The 27210-nt window shown below is 39.9% G+C and overlaps 1 protein-coding gene across 1 annotated transcript in view; it reads right to left on the reverse strand.

Moving 5' to 3' along the window:
- The window catches only part of LOC149197950 (uncharacterized), a 137494-nt gene that overhangs the window by 65381 nt on the left and 44903 nt on the right, over positions 1 to 27210 (reverse strand). Inside the window, exons 3-4 of the mRNA XM_089408883.1 lie at positions 10542 to 10787; positions 7669 to 7855 (exon numbers count right to left, since the gene is read on the reverse strand). Coding sequence (XP_089265009.1) covers positions 7669 to 7855; positions 10542 to 10787 — 433 coding nt within the window. The remainder of the gene's footprint in view (positions 1 to 7668; positions 7856 to 10541; positions 10788 to 27210) is intronic.

The following is a 27210-nucleotide window of genomic DNA, read 5'->3' on the forward strand; positions in this document are numbered from 1 at the left end:
CGTGTTGACTGCAAAACAGATATCTGGTCTAGTGTTGACCAAATACATCAAGGAACCAATCAGCTGCCTGTACAATGTGGGATCCACCAACTCGGAATCCGAAGCATGAAGCTTCTTCCAGTTGGTGATCATCGGTGTCGACATGGGTCTACAATCCTCCATGTGGAATCTGCTAGGGATGTCCACAATATACTTCCCCTGCCCTAGGAAGAAATGCCCCTCCTCCTGCCACACCTCCAAACCCAAAAAGTAATGCATCAAGCCGATGTCCTTCATCTCAAACTCCGTCGCAAGATCTCTCTTGCAGTGCTCTATGAGTCTCTCTGCACCTGTAATGACCAAGTCATCCACATACAGCACCAGAATGAGAGGCTCCTCACCAATCACAATAAAGTAAAGGTTCGGATCTGCCTCACTCTTTGTGAAACCCATCCCCTGCAAATATGTATCTATCCTGGAGTACCAAGCTCTGGGAGCTTGCTTCAGGCCATAAAGGGCCTTCTTCAGTCTGCACACATGGGACTCCTTCCCATGCACCTCAAAGCCCTGTGGCTGCTCAATGTACACCTCCTCCTGTATGAAGCCATTGAGAAATGCGGTCTTCACATCCATCTGGTGGATCTTCCAACCCATCTCTGCTGCTATCGATATAATAGAGCGGATCGAAGTATATCGAGCCAGGGGAGCGAAAGTCTCCTCATAATCAACTCCCTCTACCTGGGAGAACCCTCTAGCCACAAACCTTGCTTTGAATTTCTCAATGCTGCCATCTGCAGCATGCTTTACCTTGTAAAGCCATCTGGAAGTAACCACGGATTTGCCCTCAGGCCTCGGCACCACCTCCCAAACATCATTCTTCATGATAGAAGAATACTCCTCCTGCATGGCCTCTCTCCAGACCTGCTGGCTAGCTGCCTCCTCATAGCTAGAAGGCTCAGAGTCAAGGATGCTGGTAACCATCGCCATATAGCTACAAAACCTCTCAGGTGGTCTACTCTCTCTGACCGGCCTCTTCAGCTCAGCAATAGATGTGGCATCTCTCAAGGTGTCCTGAAGCCACTTGGGCTTCCTCTTCCCTGACCATGCTTCTCCCATAGGAGAATGAAACTCCTCCTCCTCATCACCATCAGTAGCCTGAACTCCTGACTTTCTGTCTGTTGTCCTCCTGCCTGCACCTGAACCTGTAGAAGCTGAGGTACCGTGTGAACTGTCCATCAGTGGACTCCCTAGTGAACTGCTCTGTGAACTACTCTGCATGCTGCCCGGAGCACCACCCCTCTGGCTCGGCGAGCCACTGCTCACTGATGGACCTGACATCCTCATAGATGTACCTCCGGATCCTCCTTATCCCTGCCCACTGAATCCCTGCGACTGACTCAACTGCTGCTGAGGGTCTGGTTGATCCAGATACTCTAACTCCCGTGACCTCCTAAAGGCCCTGTCCTCCTCGAACTTCACATCCCGTCTGACAACAACTCTCCTCTGTGCAGGAATGTAAATCCGAAAGGCCTTTGAGGTCTCACTGTAGCCCACAAAGATACCCTTCTCTGCGGTGGGCTCTAGTTTGGTCCTCTTCTCCTTGGGTATATAGGAGTATGCAATGCATCCAAAGATATGAAGATGACCAAGATCAGGCTTCTTCCCAGAGAAAGCCTCCTCCGGAGTCATGTGCCCCAAGGCACGATGCGGACTCCTGTTCTGCAAGTAAACAGCTGTGTTGCAGGCCTCTACCCACAAGAACAATGGCAACCCCTAATCATGTAACATGGCTTTGGCAGCCCCTATGATGGATCTGTTCTTCCTCTCCGCAACCCCGTTCTGCTGGGGGTTGTAAGGAACAGTGAACTCCCTCCTAATGCCTGCCTCCGCACAATAGTCAACAAACTCTCCAAGGGTGTACTCTCCTCCATTGTCCGACCTCAGGGACTTGATCTTCCGACCTGTCTGTGTCTCCACAAGAGCTGTAAACTCCTGAAACCGCTTGAAGACCTCACTCTTGGTCTTCAAGAAATAAATCCAGGTCCTCCTGGAGTGATCATCAATGAATAAAACATAGTACTCATATCCACTCAAGGAAACATGAGACATCCGACCGCTCACATCGGAATGAATCAAATCAAGTATCACAGTCGCTCTGCTGTCACTGCTGGGAAAAGGGGATTTGGCAAACTTGCCCATCGCACAACCTCTGCAAGTATCAAAGTGATCAGTACTGAAATCTGGCACACCTGTAGTGATCTCCCGCAATGTCCTCAAGGCTCCATGATACATATGTCCCATCCTGCGGTGCCAAATCTCACACAGCTCAGAACTGCTAGCTCTGCTGTCGGTACTACTGCTCAATGCCAAAAGGGGCTGGAATGCAAACTTGTACACCTTTGCATGGCGTACACCTATCACTCTAGCTGAATCAGCTGGAGTGCCCCTGGGATACATCAACACCTGTCCTCCCCTGAACAGTACCTCATATCCTCTGTCCTCCAAAGCTGAGACGGATATGAGGTTCTTCCTCATCCCTGGCACATAAAGAACCTCTGACACCTTCAAGGGAGGTTTGGACTCCCTCTGAAATGTCACTGTCCCCACCCCGACTGCTCTAACAACTCCGTCATCACCGAGTACTACCTCAATATCAGTGCCACTCTCTGAAAGCTCTGAGAAGTACTCACGGACTCCTGTGATATGACGTGAAGCCTCACTGTCCACATACCAGATACCTGAAGATGCTCCACTAATCGAGGGAAAAGCATGCTCCCTCTGAACCTGTGTGGCAGGTGATCCTGCACTAGAGGACTCACATGTAATGAACGCAAACTCCCGGTCAAAACGACCTGCAAAGTCCTCAATCTCTGCTGAAGCTGCCACGTCCTGGTTCTTCCCCTTCTTTTTCTTCTTCTCCGGACACACAACTGCATAGTGTCCCATCTTCTGACAATTCCAACACTTCACCTTGGAATAGTCCTTCTGTGTGTTCCCCTTTTTACCTTTACCTTTGCCTTTGCCCCCACCACCGCTTGTGGAAGCCTGCTTCTTCCCTTTGCCTTTCTTGCCTCCTGCCACCAGTGCTACGTCCTCATCCTGCTCAACTGGCTTGGCTGCCCCAAGCTGTCCTTTCCTGATCTCTGTCTGAATGCAATCATCCCAAAACCTCTCCCATGTGGGAAGGGTCTCACGTGCACACACCCCATCAGCAAAGTTCAGCCATGAACGGGGGAGGCCATTCACTGCAATCCGCACCAACTCAGTGGGTGGAATGGCCTCTCCAATCGCTGCCAACTCATCTCTCACATTAGTAATCTTTGTGAGATATCCAGCTGCACTATCATTACCCATCTTAATGTTCTTCAGCTTCTCCTTCAGAACCATCTTCCGGTTCTCATTGGTACTCTGGTAGAGATTGGACAATGCTGTCCACATCTCATGGGCATTGCTCTTTCCTCTCACATGAGGAATGCAATGGTCTTTGATTCCGTTTAGAATCAGCCTCTTACCCTTGTTGTTCTTTCTATTATAAGCTGTCAACTGAGTTGCATCAGTAGGCACAACAACAGGGTGCTGTGTTGTATGCACCATGATATCCTAGACTTCTGCCTCCTCAAAGATACTCTGCATTCTCTCCTTCCAAACGCTGTAATTTATATGCCCATCCAACCTATCCTCCACCCTCAATCCCAATGACATCCTGCTGTCCTAAAACTGAAAAATAGCACTGCTGTGGTAAAGATAAAACTGTTGTCTTGCTGGAATTTTCTGAGTGAAAAATCAGCAGCTGTAATTTTTTCCTTTTGCTGTCCCAAACTGCCCTTCAGCACTCAAGCTCTGATACCATGTAGAAATTTCTGTTTTCCCACCCCGGTTTACAGTTTCTCCTTATTTCTCCCATATAGTTAAATGCCCTTTCCCATAACCATACATTTAACAAGCTGGAAAAAATAAATTTGCTGAAAACACAAATTCTGGAAATTTTACAGAATGTTGGAAATTGCATAAATAAAAATCAGCAGTAATAAACAGCCATTAAAACACATTTAAACACTGAGATTTTTGGTCAATGTGACCCTGGAAAAACCCCCTACAACTCTTGGGGAAAACCAGTTTGAGAGCTCTTCTTTATTTCTGAAAATGCCTTTTTACAGTAGGAGAAATGTTCAGCAAAAAAAAATCAGCAAACAGACTTTTACAACTTATCTCAGCCTTGCTGATACACCACTGCTGATACTCCGCAGCTGTTGCTGTTACACCGCGGCTGTTGCTGTTACACCGCTACTGTTGCTGTTACACCGCAGTTGTTGTTGTTACACCGCTGCTGTTGCAGTTACACCGTGGCTGTTGCTGTTACACCGCGGTTGTTGCTGAAACTCCGCTCTCAGCTGCTGAAACTTCACTCTCAGCTGCTGAAACTCCGCTTTGCTGAAACACCGCTTTCAGCTGCTGAAACTCCGCTTTGCTGAAACACTGCTTTCAGCTGCTGAAACTCCGCTTTCAGCTGCTGAAACTTCACTCTCAGCTGCTGAAACTCCGCTTTGCTGAAACACCGCTTTCAGCTGCTGAAACTCCGCTTTGCTGAAACTCCACTTTCAGCTGTCCAGAAATCTCCCTTGCTCTCTTGCTCTCCTTCTCTCAATCTGCTCATGAAAGAATGAATGATCTTTTTCCTCATTTTCCTCCCTTAACCCAACCCTAAATGACTTTTGGGTGATCCCTAAATCCAATGGCTGAAATAGATTTAGATCAATGGCTGAGATTAAATGCTCATTTAAATCTCACTTTCTATTTTTTAATTCACCCCACTTTAATAAAGACCCACTTAGTCATTTATTTCCAAAGTCACCTTTCCTTTCTAATTTTTCATTGACTTTATAAAAGTCACTTTAAAATTAGACTTAGTAACTTTATCACTTAAAGTCACTTTTAAATTAGATTTAACTTTATAAAAATTATAAAGTTACTTTAGGAGAAAAAATTAATTCTTTTGGACACTTTTCCCTAGGCCAAAGATCAAAGCCTAAGGGAACCACCTGTCCTCCGATACCAAATTTCAACAGCCAATTCGCATCGGGAGTTTTAAATGAGGGCTTTGAAATGCATGCATGGTACATCTCCGATCGCCGATAGCGATACCGCATTGCATCGGAGCGAAAAGGGGCTTTTGTTATGATAGCTTGCCATTGCCGATATCCGACAACCATTCGTGTATTGTCGCATCGGGGAAAACTTAATGGGCCTTTTGTTATGTATCCTTTGTTATTGCGATATACGATCTTGCGATCGCTTTATCGCAATAATAAGAGATTATTCATTTTTCATTATAAGACCGCTTATGTGATTTATCAAAAGGTTTCTAATGTTTTATTTATTTTCGGACCTTTTGAAAAATACTAAGTTGATAGCAATTTAATTCTAAAAGGGACCCATTTCATATTATAGTTATGAAAATAACTATAATATGAAATGGGGGGTTGTTGTAGAGCACAACAGGTTCCTAAGTCTAAACTTAGGAAAATTAAGATATTAATGGTAATTAATCAAAATATGGGTGAGAATGATCTACAAGGCGGATCAAGTCATGTTTTAATCTTAGCCGTTGATTAAAGACTTAATCTCAGTCGTTAAAGGCTCAACACGAAAAGTATAAAATGGAGGCTTGGGGTTCATTTGGAAACACAAACGAAGTGTAGAAATTTCTATTTTCCCACCCCGGTTTTCAGTTTCTCCTTATTTCTCCCATATAGTGAAATGCCCTTTCGCATAACCATACATTTAACAAGCTGAAAAAATAAATTTGCTGAAAACACAAATTCTGGAAATTTTACAGAATGCTGGAAATTGCAGAAATAAAAATCAGCAGTAATAAACAGCTATTAAAACACATTTAAACACTGAGATTTTTGGTCAATGTGACCCTGGAAAAACCCCCTACAACTCTTGGGGAAAACCAATTTGAGAGCTCTTCTTTATTTCTGAAAATTGCCTTTTACAGTGAGAAATTTTCAGCAAAAAATCAGCAAGCAATTTTACAACTTATCTCTTTTCCCATGCTTCACAGCAAACTGGAAATTACAGCAAACATGACAGCAATAAATGTTGTACGGTCTCCTCGATTTTCGTGCCCACTTTCAGCATTAAATGCTGTTGTATGGCCCTCGTTTTGCATGCAGAAAAACCAGCAAACTGCTCCTCAATTTTTGTGCAAACCTCTCCCCGAAAATCGTGCCAAAATCTGCCTTTCACTGTGTTGAATCAGCTGTACAAATCTGCTCAACTGCTGCCTTGGAATGTGTGCCAAGCTGTTGTCTCTTTCTCCTCCCTGCTCAGAAATCTCTCTTGCTCTCTTGCTCTCCTTCTCCCAATCTGCTCATGAAAAAATTGAATCGAATGTGATATTTTCCTCCCTTAATATAACTCCAAGTGACTTTTGGGTGATCCAAGTGACTTTTGGGTGATCTCTAAATCCAATGGCTGAAATAGATTTAGATCAATGGCTGAGATTAAATGCTCATTTAAATCTCACTTTTTATTTTTTAATTCACCCCACTTTAATAAGGACCCACTTAGTCATTTATTTCCAAAGTCACTTTTCCTTTCTAATTTTTCATTGACTTTATAAAAGTCACTTAAAATTAGACTTAATACCTTCTAAATTGATAAAGCATTCTATGTGCATGTGCCACCATTAGTTAAATTCCTATATTAGATTTAGAGAAGACACAGTTCTCTAGGAGCAGAAGGCATGCAGCAGGATGAAGTTGATTTATTCTAGGAGGGGCAAAATTCCCAAGGATGTCATGCAGCTGTCTGCAATTCGGAGCCTCAATGCATGCATGCAGTGACTTCGTCTTCTCTAATTGAGGAGATGTATCTCCCCTGTCGCTTATTCTATAAAGGAGACCTGGGGTGCACTATTGAGATGGGTAGCGTAACTAAGTTTTCAGCTATAGCTATGTAATTTTATTCTTTCTAGATTCATTGTACCTTCTAAATTGATAAAGCATTCTATGTGCATGTGCCACCATCAGTTGAATTCCTATATTAGATTTAGAGAAGGCACAGTTCTCTAGGAGCAGAAGGCATACAGCAGGATGAAGTTGATTTATTCTAGGAGGGGCAAAAATCCCAAGGATGTCATGCATCAGTCTGCAATTCGGAGGCTCAGTGCATGCATGCAGTGACTTCGTCTTCTTTAGTTGAGGAGATGTATCTCCCCTCTGTCTCTTAATCTATAAAGGAGACCTGGGGTGCACTATTGAGATGGGTAGCGTAACTAAGTTTTCAGCCATAGCTATGTAATTTTATTCTTTCAGTAAATAGAAGGTAGGTGCAGTACTGAGAGTTCTGTATCATGTGCTCATTGTTCATATTTCTAGGAGTAGGTGTTTGTAGACGAACATATTCAGAATTTACAATTTGACAGAAGCTTTCATGTTTTTAACTACCTAGAGTTTAGGTTAATTTTTCAAGTTCAGAATCTGCTTACCATGGTCTGCAAATTCACAACCATGTCCTCTTTTTAAGTGCCTTGTAACAAGTTTATGATGTCAGAATTGTATGACGAACTTTCAACATCATTAATAGAAGCCACAGTCCACTCACTCACATTGCCTACTAAGCATCAGTATTAGACTATTAGTACTATACATAGTTATGATGGCAATAAGCATGCTGCATTACCATTACAAGCCGAAGCACCTCCTCGTGCAATACCATAGCCAATTAGAACAGCAATAGGAGTCCCCAGAAATGCTAAAAGAGTTGAATTTGACACTGTAGTGACCACAGTTGTGCTGGAAGCTCCAACAGCAGATGATAACCCATCTACTGCAAGTTTGAAAAGGAATGGCACTTGAACATTTAGAACCTACATTTCAGGGATTATCATTAGATAACAGCCAATTACATAAAGAAAATCAAGAAGCAACTTATAAGTCAGAGGAAATAGTGTGTCCAGACTCCAAAACCATTAAACACAAATATGCAAAGTTTCTCATATATATGGCAAGGGTGCTATAACCAAAATAGCACTGACCGAAATCAATATTTGAACCAAAAATACATCTACAAAGAGGCTCTAGATGGCCTCTGTAGTCCAAAAAAAATCATGTTACAAACATATACCAAGATATCATCAAAATCATTGTGTATATTGGGATCCGTGTCGTCAATATCACCCTCTAAGCATTGAAATAAGATAAAAGAAACTTGCCATGTGAAATCGAGTTTTGTTTGAGTGATAGGTATAATTTATTAGGGTCATGACAGAGGAGTTCAATAATCAATGCCACCCACAATGAGGTACATAGAGGGCTTGGAGCTCTTGATTAAATGCTAGTTCAACAACCGCATACATTCTAGAATCCAATGGAAACATTGCAATCTCCCAAACCTGAAATCCTGAAAATGGTTGTCTGTTGGATTTTGAGTGGGATCTAAGATTCTACTTTCTCCATATGAAATCTAGTGAGGTCAGGACTTAGAACCTCTCAAACATCCTAAGTCAATTAATGATAATGTTAAAAATTTAAGTAAAAAAATGAAAATGAAAGCTAAAGGAGAATGTTTGAGAGGTTCAGATATTCTGGATTGCACCGGATAGACCACTGAGCCCCAATTTGGCCTGTTAATCCAAGAACTTCTACATCAACCCTAGTTATAGTCATGTCTCTGTTGGGAACATCCAGAAGCCAATGCAGATCACCCCCTGGGGGCCCATTATCAGGCAGGTTTTTAGGGTGATCACTCAGCCCCCGGGGGCCCATTATCAGGCAGGTTTTCAGGATGGATATCCCATTCCTGGCTCTGATAATAGTAACAATCAACTCTTTTTCTTACTTGCTGTTTATTCGTCTACTACTTGACATTGTATGTTTGGTTAGATCCCTTCAATAAGTAGGGTTTGCTTCATTTTCTTCTATTTCTAGGATTTTTTATACTCTTAAGAGATTAGTTTTGCACTACCCCAATCATCCATTTTGGTAAGTTGTACTTTCCAGTCCCATTGATGTATTTTGCTCATCAGTGGACATAAATACAATTTTGTTTCATTTCTATGGATGCTCCCACTATGGACCCAATTTCCAACTACAGTCAAGGAGGGAACTCTATACACAAGCACGTGCTCAGTTCTCACAGACCCTGAGTTTCATGGGACAGATCTCTGGTAAACTTATTCCAATGACCATTTGTTCAAACACCCTGTTGGAGGGAAACTATTCTCTCAGCAGGGGGATCAAAGCACAGGAGCAGGACAATGAGATGCAGAAAGAGAGAGTGGCAGTGCTGTCCAAAAAACAAGAAGAGAATGCTAAAAAGCAGCAGGAGACACACAACTACATCATCATTGAATGAATTCTAAGATGCCATTAATGATGAGTCTATTCAGCAAGTTTCTGTTTTGTAGACCATCTGGATTCTGAACAAAGACAGGATTCTTTTCGAAATCCATGGTTCCAGTTACTTCTCCCGTTAATATTCTGGGCAAGATTTTGATATCTTAAAACTTTTGGTTTAATATTGTTATGCATCAAACTATAGAGATTGCAGATAGTAATATGAGCTGTATATGTATCTGTCTGTAACTTACTCTAAAAGCCTGATGATAGCTCTCAGGAGTCAGAGTCAGGACAAATGAATATGTGCACATACCCATCAAAAGGAATGGCAATGATAAACAACAAAATTTCTTTACTGCCATGTCTACTCTAAACAATCTCAGTGGGCCAGCCACAGACTTTCCCATCTTGTAGATTTTGCTTACTCAAAAATGAAATGTTCAGACTTTTTTTACTGACGGGAAAGAAGCTTGGCCCTTGGTATTCCATTATGAGGCCCTTCTAGCTGTAATTTGATTTTTGTGAGGGACTGTACTCAGCCCCCTGGGAAAGCTAGCAACAGCGAACATGTAGATCTTTGCCCACTTTTGTATGTCTGGGCTGGTGTGAAATACACCATTTAGATCAAAATATTTACAGACACACAAGTGGAAGGTCAAAGTATATAAACACCTATTTTTAGGTGTGCAAATTCTGTGTCAACTCTTTCCAAACTTTTTTTGATTTCCCCAATTTTTTGCTTCCAAAATTCAAATTCAAATTTGAGCCTGGCTACTGAGATCGTGGTTTGAGGACCAAGTACAAATTCAAATAAACCAAACCAATCCATGGTCACATGCCTTCAATTAATTCTTGCATGCAGTGGTCATTTCCAAAAAGCAACAGAAAAAAATCTAAATTGTCAAGAGTTATTGTTTAGTGGCTTTTGCTCGCCTATTACCCAGCTTGCTGTCAAGCAGATCATACTGAACAAGAGCAGCACAAAACATATTCAATAATTTGGCCAATAGTTGCATTGCATGACCAAGCCATTACTGTGAACTTCTGTGAGATATATAGACCATTATAGCATTTCATCATTACATCAAACCAGACATAGTCAATCCCATTGATTTAGATCATATTTCAAACACTCTACAAAAAAAACATGCTACAGAGCAATAGTGAAAATCGACTCCATTGTCATGTAAATGAAGCTGAATCCATGATTCTCACCTTGCCGCCTACCAGAAGCCCCAAAGCTACTAATATCCTTGTGCGAAACTCTGGATTGTCTTTCAGCCATAGGTACTTTGCAAGGGTCCGCAAAATCCGTATGTCTGCAACTGACTGATCAGTTCCCTTGCTGACACCCTTGTTAACCAGCTTTCCACTTTCACTTCCCTCCAGCTGTTGAGATCCTTTGGCTACTTTTTCCCTCACTGAAGTCGAAAAGAAAGCAGAGCTCTCTGGCAGAATCCTCTGTTGTTCACCATAAAGCAAAAGCAAAAACAAACCCTAGCATCAGAAAAATGGCACATAAACACTTGCTTCAAATTTGCACACTGAAAAGATGATTACTGTGTCAGATCTTAACGATATCAAGATTATTTTGAGGTTAATTTCTCATAAAGTTACCTTCTAGTCAGTATCCCGCTGCAAATATTCAGCCGCGGCAGATAGAACTTTTGGTTTTTAGGAATATATGGAGAACAGCAAGAGCCAAGCAGGGAAAATTTCCAAGGCCATTCAGTCCATCCTGACAGACAACTAGTTAATAATAATTCTGTGGACGATTCTCCTCTTGCTCATTATCAAGATAAGATAATATCATAATTATATTAATGTATGATGAATGACCACAAAAGAATATGACCCCATATAGAATTCTATAGCAATTACGGATTGCTTCTATGAAGTCTCGAATTCTCAATGTGATAAACAAGGATGGACAACACCTTCAGCTGCATCCAGTGCAATTACAGTAATTCCAAGGCAATTGCGGATTTCTTCTATGAAGTCTCCAAGTGGCAAACAAGGGAGGACAACAGCTTGAGCTGCCTGCAGTGGCATTATAGTAATTCCACATGGCCAGCTAACAAGATATGACAGTGCCTGAAAACGACTGAGATTTCCAGTTACCTAGACTTCCTCAGTAAATTCCACCCTTTCTAACAACCTAGACCTGACCTAGATCTAATTCATAGTGTCAGAAAACCATGGAATGAACTTTCTTTATTTTTTTGTTGGTGGAACCATGATAGCCCTGTTGCCTCAAAATCTAGCAGGTCTTTGTTGAATATGTTGTCATTGATGTCAAAGTGGGTGCAGGTGCAGCAGGTGCAGACGGGCAGGTTGTAGATAAGTGCAGATATCGTCATTGATGTCAAAGCATGTGCAGATGCAGCAGGTAAAAGATGTCGTCATTGATGTCCTCGGTATGCTGGTTGTCATGGGTGAGAGGATGTAGAGGATGCAGTGATGAAATCCTAGCTAACCCTAGCTCTAGGGTTTGGATTTCCTGGATAAAGGATATACCCTGCACTTGTTAGAGATTTTGATGATGCAACATAGTAATTTTGCATAGGAGACTGTCACCATAGGATTCCCCTCGTTCAGCCGATTCTGATGGTATTTGGAGTGTCCTGTGGGCCTTCACGGTTTGAGAGAAATGCTCATTCAAAGTCGAAGACCCAATTTGTGGCTGAAAATCCCCAAGGTTTGCTGATGTGGCAATTTCATTGGTGTAATTTTGTGGCATAAAAGGATTGAGTAATGATGTGCCAATATTGGTTTATTGAAGAGGCAAATTATTATTGATCTAGGACTCTCCATGGGTCACTATTAAATTTTATTGGATCAAGGCCTTTTTTAAATTTAATGGTCCAAGGCATAAAGGACTTTTTGGCACCACAAATTGAAAATTCAAAATAGAATTTTCCTCCAAACCCTAAGTCAACTTTCAGCTCAAATTTAAAATTCAAAAGCAATTTAACTTCCCTATTCTAAAGTCTTTCCAACAAATCTATATAAAGGAAGGTCATTTGGAATAAAATTGGTGGTGATTTTTTTCTCTGTACCTGCAGCCTTAAAAATTCGGACAAGAAGACAGTACGGTGGGTTTTGGGGCTGGAAATTTTTGAGGATCTCGTTGGGATTTACTTCTTGCAGACGGTGTGATTTGTAACTTGGAATGCGACTCTGTGGAAGATATAACCATCGAAAGACTTGAAGCAGAGGATTTAGAAGGGTTTTGTGGTTCGTTTGTTTTTCTGTACAAGGGTATTGTTGGGATTTTGCCCAAAATTTTATGGTTGGGATTCGCTGGGATTTTTTCTATGATTTCTATTGCAGGGAGCGGTCTACACCAGTGTTGTTAAAATCGCGATAATATCGTGATATTATCGCTTTATCGCGATTTTTTCCCGAAGCCAATATTATCGTGAGTAATACTCCCATTTTTTTTATACGCGATTTTTCCCAATTTATCGCCGAGGGTCGGAGTAGCGCGGTTTTATAAGGGATGCTAAATGTTCAAAATGCAATTTCTTTTTAAAGAAACAAATAATTTTTGAGTGGGGCAGCTTACTGATCAAGTCTAGGCCCTAGTATTGATATGCTATTCATGGTAATGTTAAATTCTTAAAGTAAAAGTGATCGTTTTACTTAAATTTTTAACATTACCATGAAATGACTCAAGATGTTTGAGAGTGGTTCCGGCCTCATTGGATTTCATATGGAGAAAGTAGAATTTTAGATTTCATTCAAAATCCAGCAGACTTATCAGTTTTTCAGGATTTCAAGATTGGGAGATTGTAATGTTTCCAGGTGACACCACCTGCCCGGGCTACCCCTGCCACCAGTAGAGGACGTGGTCTACCTCCTATAGCTCCTACTTCTCGTTCTTCAACTTCTAGAGCACAGCAGACTCCACTGCCAACTCCACCAGCACCAGCGTCTACATCTAGAGGGAAAGGGAAAGCTGTGGCATTTTCTCGCAAGAGGGGCAGAGGAAATCAATACGATTAGACTTTAGTTATTTTCTTCATTTTATTGTATATGACATTATGACATGATGAGATACATTATTATATTTTTTGTTGATATTTTGAGGCTGAGTTGGGACTCAGGAGTCAGGACTTACTATTCACGACATGATTCAATGTCATGTGTGATTTTAGCACTAGAAATGATATTAAACATCTTATATATTAATTCTTTTATCATATTTATGTGTCAATGTATTTATTTTATGTTGTAAACGGTTTAGATATTAAAAAATTTGAAAAAAAATGAATATTTTGTACCAAATGATTTTTTCCCGATTATTTCCCGATAATTACGATTTTTTCTGATTTTTTCCTCGCGCCGATATTATCCCGATAACAATTAATGCAACATTGGTCTACACATCAAATTATGAGCAACAAGAAAGATACGTTGGGCTATTCTGAGCATTTATAATCCAGGCCATGGCTTCCTGTGATGAAATATCTTGCAATATATTCAAAGACTGATCAGTGGTGGTTTGCGGCCTGGTTTATTAGTCTCATATTCTCTTGCAGCCATGTTTTGAGCACTCCATACTCGTTGGGGATACGCTGATATGTTCCCTTAAACTTGCTTGAGACATCATGAATCTGAAGCTATGCGATTGCTTTAATCTGGGTGCGGATTTCCTAAAGCTTCTTAGGCAACATATTTGAGTGTGGCCTTGAGAAATGATGAGGACACAAAATATTGCAAGTTCTTTTTTATCAGATAGGTTGATCTGTTTGCATGAGCTTCACTGGATTGTTTTGCTGGCATTTTATAGGACAAGAGGAATCTGTCACTACATCTCTAAGCTGAGCGAATCATATGAGGCTTTGAACAAAATTATTCTAAGGAACAAAAGCTCGGCTTCCTTGATTATACAGAGCCTAATCCAAGGGACAATTTCCATGTAAAGGTTATGGCACTTTTATGACAAAATTCCTGTGTGACCGAATCTATAGAGGCATGTTATTTGTCATGACTCTGAGGTCAATGTTTAAAGACTTATTGAAGATTCAATTCTGACCTGTGCTTGCTGAATATAGCACCCCTTATGCAAACCTTTCTTTGTTGAAATCCATCTGCAAATCAAGTATATATGTGACCTTGCCTAGCAAACAAAGAAGCTTAGACTGAAAGAAAATTTCTGAGCTTAATCTCTGTATCTTTTGTTTAGATGGACGCTTGAGCATTCTCTGAAATGACAGTGTGTGGCATCTTAAGATATGACAGTGATTCTACATGATGACAATATTCATGACAATTCCTGGCAGTAACCCTGTGTTGTAACACAACATGACTATAATCTTGACTTGAGGTGTATGGCAGCATTTCCTATAGCAGCAACCTTGATGTATTGTATGTATGACAATGCCTATTGGAAGTATCTCTATGTCAGTGTCATTGACACTATTGTGCAGCAGTCAGGGTTTCATTGATCACTTTGCAAAAGAGTTCTACCAAGATTTATCACTGGAAGAATCAGTAGCAGAGGCACATCAGCATTCTGAAGGCATCCTTGAGAATCCTGTGTAGTATGGGCTTGCAGTTGGATCAGGTTTTACCAATGTTATAACAATGAGACCTGTGTATGTCGATTTGAGAAGTATATGACATAAGGTTGATGGCAGATCATTAGCAGAATAAATGTTTGCAGTGGAGACTTATGCGAAGTTTGCAGGAAGTATAGACATTTTATTTGACTAACCAAGGCAGAGTTCTGTGTTTGACAGTGACCTTAATGATTAACGGTGACATATTGGTAACAGTGATATAGTGTTCTGGCACTGACCTTGTATGGCTATTGCAGTGAGATGATGTCTGAACAAATGGAGAAGTGATGATGACAGTGAAGAAGAAGCTCAGTTGTTGCAGGCCTTTTGGCATAGATACATACATACATTACACTTACTGTTGTGCATCCAAGTCTATTATTGAAGAAGAAACATGTTCATTGATGATGCTGGCATGATTTGAAATTAATTGATGGAGGTGGAACTGTATATGATTGAACCTGAAACAATGTTACTTGGGAGTGGGAGCGAAAGCGGGGAGCGGGAGCGAAAACGGGAGCGGGAGCGACATTTTCAGAAGCTCCCGGTTTGGGAGTGAATCCCGGAGCGTTTTTTATATAATATATATTTTTTTATATTTTTATATTTTGATACATATATGTCAACAAAAACATGTAGAATAATGAATTAGATATAAAAAACAAAAAAAACATAGATTGAACCATATAACAACAATCATCTAGAAGTTATAATCTTCATCAACCACGTCCACAAGTTAGTAACATAGTAACATACAACATATTGAGTCTCATGATTCATCAATCTTAAAGTTTCAAGCTTTCAAAATTCAATATATAACATTTATCATCATTGATCACCAAAGTTGTACTTGTAAGCTAAGTGTAACCATTACAACAAATAATATCTAACATGAAATGAAATGTTATAAAATGAAATGAAATGAAACAACTTTCAACTTTCATGAAGCATCATATTCATAATTCATTACTAATGAGTTATAATTGCCAACTTCAAACTTAAATTGTCATATATTGTTTAAAAAAATATCATAATAAATATGAAAGAATCAATAATTATAAAATCTACTAGAAACTAGAAAAGAGAAGTAAATCTATTATCTATTTCTTATGTTTGGGCCTCTTGCCACCACGAGAAATGTCTAATTTTTTAGTCTTGTTGGAAAATCAGGATCTTTGTCATTAATATCACCCTCTAAGCATTAACATAAGATAGAAAAAGCATAGCATGTCAAGTCAAGATTTTGTTTGAGTGATGCGTACATTTTTAGAAGGGTCATGATAGAGGAGTTCGACAACCAATGTCACTAACATCAAGGTACATAGAGGGATTTGTGCTCTTGATTAAATACGAGTTCCATACCCTAATACATGACAAAATTCAATGGAAACATTACAATCCCGCAATCCTGAAAAACTGACAAGTCTGCTGGATTTTGAATGAAATCTAAAATCTACTTTCTCATATGAAATCCAATGAGGCCGAAACCACTCTCAAACATCCTGAGTCATTTCATGGTAATGTTAAAAATTTAAGTAAAAGGATGAACTTCAAGAATTTAACATTACCATGAATAGCATATCAATACTAGGGCCTAGACTTGATCATTAAGCTGCCCCACTCAAAAATTATTTGTTTCTTTAAAAAAAATGCATTTCGAACATTACTACAAAAAAAAAATTGCAAAAAAGACAAAACGCTCCCGAAAAGGCAGGGAGCAAAAAATTTTTAGGGAGCGCGCTCCCGTAATCGCTCCCTTTTCGGGAGCGATTTCGAGAGTGCGCTCCTAACCCACTCCCAAGTCGCTCCCGCGCGGAGCGCGGACTGGGAGCGGGATCGAGGGGGGGGAGTGCTCCCCCGCAACATAGACCTGAAAGTCTGTCCTGGAACATAACCAGAACATATGCCTGTGCATGAGATGATATGACAACAAAGATACTGAGACTATAGTTTGCTTTGATGAACTCTGATGTGTGGCAGCAGTGATGATCTATACAATAGTGGCAATATCAGTGACATGGATGCAGTGACTTCAACATGATTACGGAAATAACCTTGACATTAAAGTGACCTTGTTGCCCTGATGTAGTGACTAATAGAGATGCCTAACCGTGATGACAGTGACATAATGATGTGTGTAGTAATGGTAGGGCTGAGGTATTGCAGTAACATTGATGTTGGTAATAAGTGGCAGCAGTAGCATTGTAGCAGTGGTGGATGGTAATAGTGCATGGCAGCATTTGGTGTAATAGTGGGCAGCAGTGGATAGCAGTGGAGACAGTAGCAGCAACAGCAACAGTGAGCGATAGAGGTTACAGCAGTGGACAAAAGTGACAATGAAGTGAAGATTGTAGTTGGGCCATTATCCGTGGCACAGGAGCCCAAGTCAATCAAGGAGCATTTGATTCCTTCCAGCATTGCTAGTAAAACCCTTGGGGAGTCTTGTACTTCCTTCCAGATTTATCTGGCAAAGTTGTATGTACATTATACATAACCAATGCTTGTTGAGCTTTGTGTACTTTTTATGTGATGTGATGATGATGCTTTATGTTTGATGAATGCTCTAAATAAATTGATCAATCTAACCAATTGTGAAAATAAGGGAAATACTAATTCACCCCCTTCTCAGTATTTCCAATAGTGTTGTAGAGAGGAACACTACAAGGCAAGCACTAGACCAAGTGACAACAATGAGGTAATGGCCCACTATCACCACACCCAATACCCTCTGCTCTTTATGGATTTTCACCAATGGGAGGATTCCTGGAATAAGGTCACCTACAAGATTCATTCTAGGTTTAGACGTTTAAGGTGACACAATAGGCTTCCAAAGAATGGCTTGACTTAAGTCGAAGGCTCAAACAATGATGAAAAGGCAATCTGCATCCCTTAGGGAGGCCAAACTAGGCCACGCTAGACCTAGGGTTTGAATTATAGCATGCAATTAAAATATCATAAAGTCAAGGTATCAAGGAAAAGGTTTACAACAATGAGTATTAGCAATCTAATGGAATATGAAACCTTCAAGAAACCCTCAAGTTGAAGCTTAACCAAACTAGGGTTTCTCCTAGGGCAAATAGCTAAGGAAAGAGATATTATGGTGAAAAATGGATTAATTAGTCACCAAGGAGGATGATTTTGAGGCAACCAATCCTAATCTTGACGTTGAATCCTTGCAATGCCAAAAATTTCTCTCCTAGACAATTTCGCACCAAGTCCTAGATGAGGTTGCTTATCCTTAAGAGGGTCGAAATTAGAGAGAAGAGGGGATCAAAATTCAATTTGTGGATGAAATAAAGCTTGATCACCAAAATGATAAGGCCAGTGCCAAGTCATTGGGTTGATGTAGTCTATGGGTGTTAATGATTATCTAAAACTTGCAAAGGAATAAGGATATTTTGATGGCTAGCATCAAAACCCTAGCTATTATCTTTGTGAGGAATCAAAAACACTTAGGAGAGCCATAACAAGAGTTCACCAAGGGGATTAAAATTCACATTCCATATATGAATAATGCATACAGTGAGGATATCCAAATTCTATAAAATTAATCTTCAATAATCAATGGTGCAATAGAAAAAAAAACCTACATAACCATTACATTCCATACATTAGACATTAATGTTAGTTTTTGTAACTCGGAAAGGTGTTCTAGTCTCTATTTGGTGTCTATTAGGCTAAGAAACAGAGGAAGGTTGTTGGATACATAATCTGCTAAGGGTTATGGTGTCGAATGTGAACAGTCATTGGAGTCAAAGAAACCTTGGAAGATGAATCCAATAGTGATGAAACATGTATATGTGTATCTTTGTGAATAATAAAGTATTCAACGTTCTATCTTAATTTTCCTATCCATTCCATGTGTGTGTTTAGCATGGTATCAGAGCAAGTGCCTTCCTACCCTACTCAATTGTGTGAGAGCCATGAGTTTTGTGGCCTTCGGATTTTTGAGGTCCTACTTTCCTAATCTGAGTTTACCTTAGAAGCCCTTAGTGCTTGACTTAGATATCACCTTAATCTGAGGTCCAAGGTGTTGAGAAATCTAGGGCATTAGTGTTAGTTGATTTTTCTTCCATTAGTGATTGCTTGTGAATGCTTTTACTTCTTTAGATTAGGATCTTCTTCATGTTAGATTATTAGTGTTCTTCATCAAACAGTAACCAATGCATGAACATAAATACACGAGACATATCATGTAGGCATGAGCCAAGGCCAAAACCTCTCACTCTTTGAGAGTAAAACCCGCACAAATTCTTCTTATAGGGATTCCAATTGACGAATACCAAGACCAAGACCCTTAACCTATTAGCCATTCCAAGACCAAAACACTACTTCTCTTGATTGTCTTCTCTTCTTCGTGATTATTCCTTCGCTTCGACCTTCTTTGCATCTCCACATCATTGTCTTATCAAGATTTTCTTCTTACTATCATGTCCTTCATAGTATAGAAATGTATGGCTATGGTACCCTACGAATTTTCTCATCTTCTTCACACCACTTTCTTCTTCGTTGCTCCACTGATCACCATCACTGAAAACTCAGGGGATATCCAAAATTTATTGATCATACTTGTGATTGTGGTATATACAGTGACTAGTCTTTGTTGTCTACATTCAAGAGGGATCAGAATTCTCTTCTCCATAGAACTGTAATCTTGTAACCTTCAACTGTAGCCCTACCAAAATACATATGATTCAAATTATTTTGATGTCCCATTTCATCGAAATCTCGGAGATGTGAAACACTGTTCACTGTAATTATCCACCGAAATTGCAGAGGTATCCGAGTTCTGTGCTCATCTTATGCGAAGATCCTAGCTAGGTATATATAGTGGTTTGTCCCATATATTTAAGCCAACATGACAGTGTGAATGGATGTGTCTATTGATGTAAGTCGACATGATATCTTCCACACAGTTTGGAGGCAGACTTTGAAGAGGACGGCAAGTGCTTGTTGTTGGAGGGCTATCTAGACATATACATAGACTCATATACATTGACTCATGCTCAAGAAGAGCTCTTCATACATGACATTGACCCTTTGACTTAATGATAAATACTAAAGCTCTCAAAGGGAGCCACTAACAAATAAAATCTCTTGCTCATGAAACCCATGAAGCAAGGCATACAAAAAAAATTTTATTGTTTTCATTTCATCATTTACAAAGATCATAATTACATGTCATTATGAAGACTAAACCTAGTTACATTTTACAACACTCCCTCTTAACTAGGGAGGTATTCATAATGGTACTTGGTCATTCTCAATCTGAAGAATTTCTCATAAGAAGAATTCAGATTTGTAACTCATTTGTATAGCATCATACCAAACAACATTGTTATATAGCAAGGCCTTGACTAACAGCTCCATCTTTCCACAAGATATTAAGCCCAATGTTGGTGAGACCCGATGATTTATAGACACCCTCATCATCATTGTCCCTCTCAGAACATACCCCACCCGAGTTCTCTTAGGATATGCTCCATGAGGACTATTCTTATCTTGGACTCCCTAGTCCTCAAAGAATATTGGTCCTCCACGACCACTCTTTCATGGGATGCCCTATCTCATCCCACAAGAGCATCAGATGCCAAATGATTACACAATCCTCCATTATGTCTTCTCAGGTGAAGCACAGAACAACATGTCTATCCCTCCTTATACCAAGAGGTTTTATTCCATTAATGTACTCATTCCTAACACAAAGGAATGTACCTAAGCTTCCGACTTAGGAATTTTCGAATTTCTTCCAAGTAAGAAACTTCTTCTTAGGCTCCCTCTTAACCAAGGACCTATAGCATCTCTTCATGTGGCCAAAAACAATCAGTTGCATGAAGATCTCCTTTCTTCGATGTCATGAATTTATTTTAAGGAGTCTTCAACTTTTGGGAACTTCTATATATAGGGCACAGATCATCCATCACTTTTGTCCATGAGTTAGTCATGTCCCTAACTCATCAGAAAGTGATCCATCAAATTTTCCATCTGGCTTTGCTTCATGTCATTCTGCTTTCATGCCATATTTCTCGGAAGGACATTACATCCTTCTATATAGTCTACTTGGAATTCATTCACAGATCTTCCCTTTGACAATCCTACATAAGCCCAACTAGATGTTAGTTCAAAAATAATCATTGAACACTTCAAATCATATTTACCTTTGTGATGATCTTTCACCATGACATCTTCCTATAAGTATCAGCATCCTACATGCAGATTGACACATCTCCCATAGATGTTCAGTGTCAAGGGTCTCTATCTTCTTCTTTTTTCCAACTTCCATCAGAGCCTTCACATCCTTTCGAGAGATCTTCTAGTCAAATCTTCTTGGACTTCAGATGTTGAATGCCTTCTACCTTTGTTGCATATTATCACAATCTCTTCCTACCTTTTCACACACTTCATTCCCATGGTCTTTCAATCAAGGTTCCTCAATCGTAGCCAGCCACCTCATACTTCATATGAGGTCATATTATGTTGATTTCATTTAGTTTGACTCATGCCTTTCGACATTCTTTCATAAGAGGAGATTTCTTTCCTTTAATCATGCTTCTCAAAATAGAAGTAGTAATCCTTGTTACCTGCAACCATACGACATGACTTTATAATATTAAACACAAGCATACATACCTCATTTTACCTTTAGATCATCTAGGCTTCTTTCAGCAGCTTCCTTGATTCAAAAGATCTTCAACTGCTTATCTGCTTCATCTCTCATGTCATCATACCATCATCCCATGAACTCCACAAGTTGGAGTTCCTGATGAAACACTTGCTTCCTTTCTCGATCGATGAATCCTCCAATGAGAATTCCATCTCGCATATTCGTATTTAGCAAATGTTTCCCTTTTAAATTGATGTATGATGAGACTTGTCCTAGATGACTTCTTCCTTTGATCTTCCAATGAGGTCACCAAGAGCTATATCCTTCAAAGTTGACTACCATAGATTTTGTTCCAGTGGTCCTTCATGTTTCCCTATGGTGATGTCACGAGCTCTTGCTTCTAATGCTTCTCTTCTTTCAGCTTCCTCCACTTCTTCTGTGAAATGGACTTCTTATTTATCCTTCTTGTTATTGTCCTTCTTAAGCTAAGGACAATCTTTCCTGTAATGTTCATAGTCTTTGCATTATAGATCAATGATGATTATCTTCTTTCCTAGATCTTGTAGATGAGATCTTATGAAGATATCCTTCATCCTTTGATATCTTTACTTTTGTGTGGATTAGATGTGACCTCCTTTATCGTACCTTCAGAGAATGAGTTTATCACATGCATCTCTTTGATGTCTCCAATATTGCTATATGAGGGGATCTTTCATAAGTATCCCTTTCCATGAATTCAAAGGAGACCTTTTGATATGTTCAATGACTTCAACTTCTTAGAGGACTATGTCTATCCTCTTTTTTCATGCAAGGAATTTTGATGACCCAACTAGCTTATAGATCTCCTTGCAAACACGAAGTCATTTTACCAAATTGATTAAAGAATGAAAGATACTTACTTGACAAGTGAAGATGAAATCTTCACCTTGATCACTTTGATGATGGTTGAAGAAGATGTATTAATGCTCCCTCTTGGATGATCTTCTTCCAAATGAAAAAGCCTTTCTTCAATAGAGAAGGTTGCTTCTTTTGATGAGGATGATTTGTTGCTTCCTTGGATGAACTTCTTCAAGGGTGAGGAGAGAATCCTTGCTTGCTTTATAACTTTGAAAATTATGACAATGCCTTCTTGCCTTCAACATACTTCGACTTCTCTTGTAGTGTAGATCAGAAATGCTTCTAGGGTTTCAACTTTTTCCAAGATGATGTGATCTTCATCTTTAAAAGTCCTTAGAACTTATCTTGCCTTGTAGACAACTTGATGAGGGTCTTTGTGGCCTTTTGATGATGACTATAGAAACAAAGGCTCTTGTTGTTATAGATTACTTCTTTGGTCGAGTCTAGTTCTTCAATGTAGGTCTTGATCTTTTGCTTTGATAATCTTTGACTTATCCTTGAATGTCTCTTTGATTAGATGCCCTTCCTTTGACTTCAGCGCCTTAGCTCCAATACCATGTTGAGAAATCTAGGACATTAGTGTTAGTTGATTTCTCTTCCATTAGTGACTGCTTGTGAATGATTTTTACTTCTTTAGATTAGGATTTTCTTCATGTTAGATTATTAGCGTTCTTCTTCATCAAATAGTAACCAATGCATGAACATAAATACAAAGAGACACATCATGTAGGCATGAACCAAGGCCAAAACCTCTCACTCTTTGAGATGAAAACCCGCACAAATTATTCTTATAGAGATTCCAATTGACGAATACCAAGACCAAGACCCTTGACCTATTAGCCACTCCAAGACCAAGACACTGCTTCTCTTGACTGTCTTTTCTTCTTCATGATTCTTCCTTCGCTTCGACCTTCTTTGCATCTCCACATCATTGTCTTATCAAGATTTTCTTCTTACTGTCATGTCCTTCATAGTATAGAAATGTATGGCTATGGTACCCTACAAACTGTCTCATCTTCTTCACATCACTGTCTTCTTCGCTGCTCCATTGATCACCATCATCGAAAACTCAAAGGATATCCGAAATTTGTTGATCATACTTGTGACTGTGGTATATACAGTGACTAGTCTTTGTTGTCTACATTCAAGAGGGATCCGAATTCTCTTCTCCATAGAATTGTAATCTTGTAACCTTCAACTGTAGCCTCTACCGAAATACATATGATCTGAATTCTTCTGATGTCCCATTTCATCGAAATCTCAAAGATGCGAAGTACTATTCACTGTAATTACCCACCGAAATTACAGAGGTATCCGAGTTCTGTGCTCACCTTATGCGAAGATCCTAGCTGGGTATATATAGTGGTTTGTCCCATATATTTAAGCCGACATGACAATGCAAATGGATGAGTCTATTGATGTAAGTCGACATGACAGTGCAAATGGATGAGTCTATTGATGTAAGCCGACATGAGATCTTCCACACAATTTGGAGGCAGAGTTTGAAGAGGATGGCAAGTGCTTGTCGTTGGAGGGCTATCTAGACATGTACATAGACTCATATACATTGACTCATGCTCAAGAAGAGCTCTTCATACATGACATTGACTCTTTGACTTAATGATAAATCCTGAAGCTCTCAAAAGGAGCCACTAACAAATAAAATCTCTTGCTCATGAAACCCATGAAGCAAGGCATACAAAAATAATTTTTATTCTTTTCATTTCATCATTTAGAAAGATCATAATTACATGTCATTATGAAGACCGAACCTAGTTACATTTTACAACACAAGGCCAACGCCAGTCCTAATCAAAACCATTTATGCCATTATAAGTTGCCTACAAAAGCATTGTGAGCTCCCTTTGTTTAGTCCTCCTTATTGTGGGTATCGTTCGCTGGTATTTTTCAAATAGACCAACTCTGGCTTTCTTTTCATGTTGGATCTCTCTGTTTGTCTATGTGGAGCATATTCTTTGTGATCTGACCTCTTATCATATTCTTTATAGATCTGACATTCCACAATGACTGTTTCTACGCCCAACTCTTAGTCTAGTTCATAGCATCACTAGAACAATCGTATGAGACATCATAGTGTAACTCCTTTCTGCCATTTTTCTCGTTGCTCTGTCAGTTCTTTGCCATTTTTCCCATTGTTGTGTCATTTCTCTGCCAATTCACGCCTTATCTCAAATATTGGGAGTGTAACGATGGTATTTGTGAAAGGTTGGAAAGCATAACCATGCTCACTGAAGAATATCAAAGCAGTTTATGATCTAGTAATGTCAATTAGGTAATAAATGCAATTGATTCCCCATGGTGTGCTCATTTTCTAGCTAACAAAATTGTTATTCTATCCTGAGCATTTCTTGCCTCGACCTTCCCTGTAAGCAAATGAAGGTGTGGTACTTTCAGGCTTTGATTTTGGTTGTGGACTATGGAAAAGCATTGCGCTTACCCAGTTGTGTGAGACACCAAGAGAGCCACTGAATCTTTCACAAAAGGGCTTGTTACCACTCAAACTAGTAGGGGTCCTAGGAGGGGGGTCCTATAGAACAACTACTAGGTCAAGGGGAAACAATGGAGCGATAGCCCACTGTCACCTCAGCTAAAGCTCCCTGCTCTTTATGGAGTTTCACCAATGGGAGGCTACCCTGTATAAAGGCAATCACTAGGAAGGATGGATCAATGAATGGATAGAGAGTGATTCCCAAGGCCTATTGACAAGAGAGGCTAAAATAATTGGCTTGCTTTCTTTGAAAGAAAGGTGATTGGCTCTCTAAGAAGAGCTATGGGGATACTTAGACTTAGGGTTGGTGAATAGTTTTTAACAAGATGTATCCTAAACCTAAGAATCCTCAAGAAGAAATGGCTTTTATGTGACCCTTTGGAATATGAGTTACAAAGTTGTGGGAACTCAAAGAACCCAAGTGGACCCAAAATAAGTCAAGGGTGTGGGGTTGATCGTCAATAGATGGGCTTGACCAAGTTTGGGAGGAGAATAGGATCAAAGAAATAATTTTCTTTTGGAGCTTGAATGCAATGATCCAAATGAAGACACTAACCAAAGGGAACCTAAGGAGAAGAATGATCCTTGAGCTAGGGCTTACGGGATCTCAGGATTCCACAGTCGGATTGAGCTAAAATATGGAGGACCCCTTGAGAAGACCCCAACACAATTGTGGACCAATTTTCAAGGGTTTTGGATGGCTATAAATGATTTTGTGTGATGCCCTAGGAGACCTTCTAGGGTTAGGCATAGAATTGGGAAAGGGGAGGGAAATTTGACCACCAAAGGGATACGAGGATCAGTGACTTATTGCTTCGTCTTAATGGAGTAAAGATACACATAGATCGAGAAATTCGTGAGCTAAGGAGCCCTAATTACTCTTTGCTAGCCTCTCCAAGAGCAGCAACTAGGTCAATTAGATATTTATACTTCAAATTTGCCAAAGAGATGAAGTTTCGAGACTCAAAACCTATTAGGTGCCTCTAGGAACATTCACCCACTCTCTTCAAGTACAACACATGCATTAAATCACTTAATCAATGTTCCTAGAAGAATTTCGCATTTACTTTAACCCATACAAGAATAATGATAACCATAACATGTAGTAAACCAGTAAAATAACAAGAATAGCATTAAAATTCGACTTATATGAGAGAGAGTATATCCATTCATCAATTTCGCATTAGAAAGAAGATCCAAAGACAATAGAGAAAATCCAAACATCATAGTGCATCAAGAAAACTCCAAAAAATTTACCCAGCAAAAAGTGTGAAAATCTCTCAAAAGATACTAATCCAATCCAAGTGATGATGAGAGAAATGAATCACCTCTCATCAATTTATATGATATCTAAAGAGTTCGATTTGCCTAATTAGGCCTAATTAAGCCCCAAATAATAAAATAATGTGCAATAATAACATCCCTTGGTGACATGCCCACCAAGATAGCTCAATAACATAAAAATAGACCTCTCGAGAGGGCAGAAAGATCAAAATAATGGGTTGTTGGGCCATTGAGAAGGCCTAATGAAGTTCAAATTGTGGCATGGTGAGAGAATGGACTCCAAGCATAGTGGGCAAGGGATTGGCTCTTTGTTTTCCAAGCAAGTCATTGTGGTGGTCCCAAGTGGGTGTGGGGGCCCAAGGACATCCTCATGGGTCTCCATTTGATCGATAATGCATGTAAACCATCTGTAAGGGCTAGGATGATGACATAAGCCCTCCCTTTGTCTACTGCAATGTGAAACATCCTCATTTGGGCCCTAGAACCTCTGCCAAGTGTGGTGCAAGTGTGGAGCCAGTTGGGCATGGTGAACCAGGTGCATCATCCTCATCCAAAAGGTGGAACACCAACAATCATTGAGTGGAGTTGGAGATCCATGACATACTCTCTATTATGGTGGAGGCCCATGCCTCTCAACGCTCACCCTGCAAATGCCAATGTGGTCCTCTAGAGGGCTAGGACCCCGTATAGGGAGGACCAAGCCCCAAATGGAGACCCACCTACAATCCTACATAAGATCCAATGCGTCCCTTTGCCCTTCAATACAAAAAATCATTAGAATAATCAAGTAAAAGAGGTTACAAGCCATGGAATCAATGGGCACTTCAAGGTGGCATGCCCTTCCATAGTGGGCTTTGGCATGTGCAAGTGTCTTCAAGTTCAACAAGGGGGGTTAATCAAGGATCCTATTAGGTGGTTTCAACATTTAAAAGGGGGGACATGTCCATGGTACATCCATCAAGTGGTAGGTGGCAAATGATATAGTGATGGAACGGAGTGGGGATCAAGGGAATGCTCCAAGCC

Source organism: Pinus tabuliformis, chromosome 2_2, assembly GCF_031772625.1.
Source record: "Pinus tabuliformis cultivar Carrire ecotype Pingquan chromosome 2_2, CPIR1, whole genome shotgun sequence".
NCBI classification, from domain to species: Eukaryota; Viridiplantae; Streptophyta; class Pinopsida; order Pinales; family Pinaceae; genus Pinus; species Pinus tabuliformis.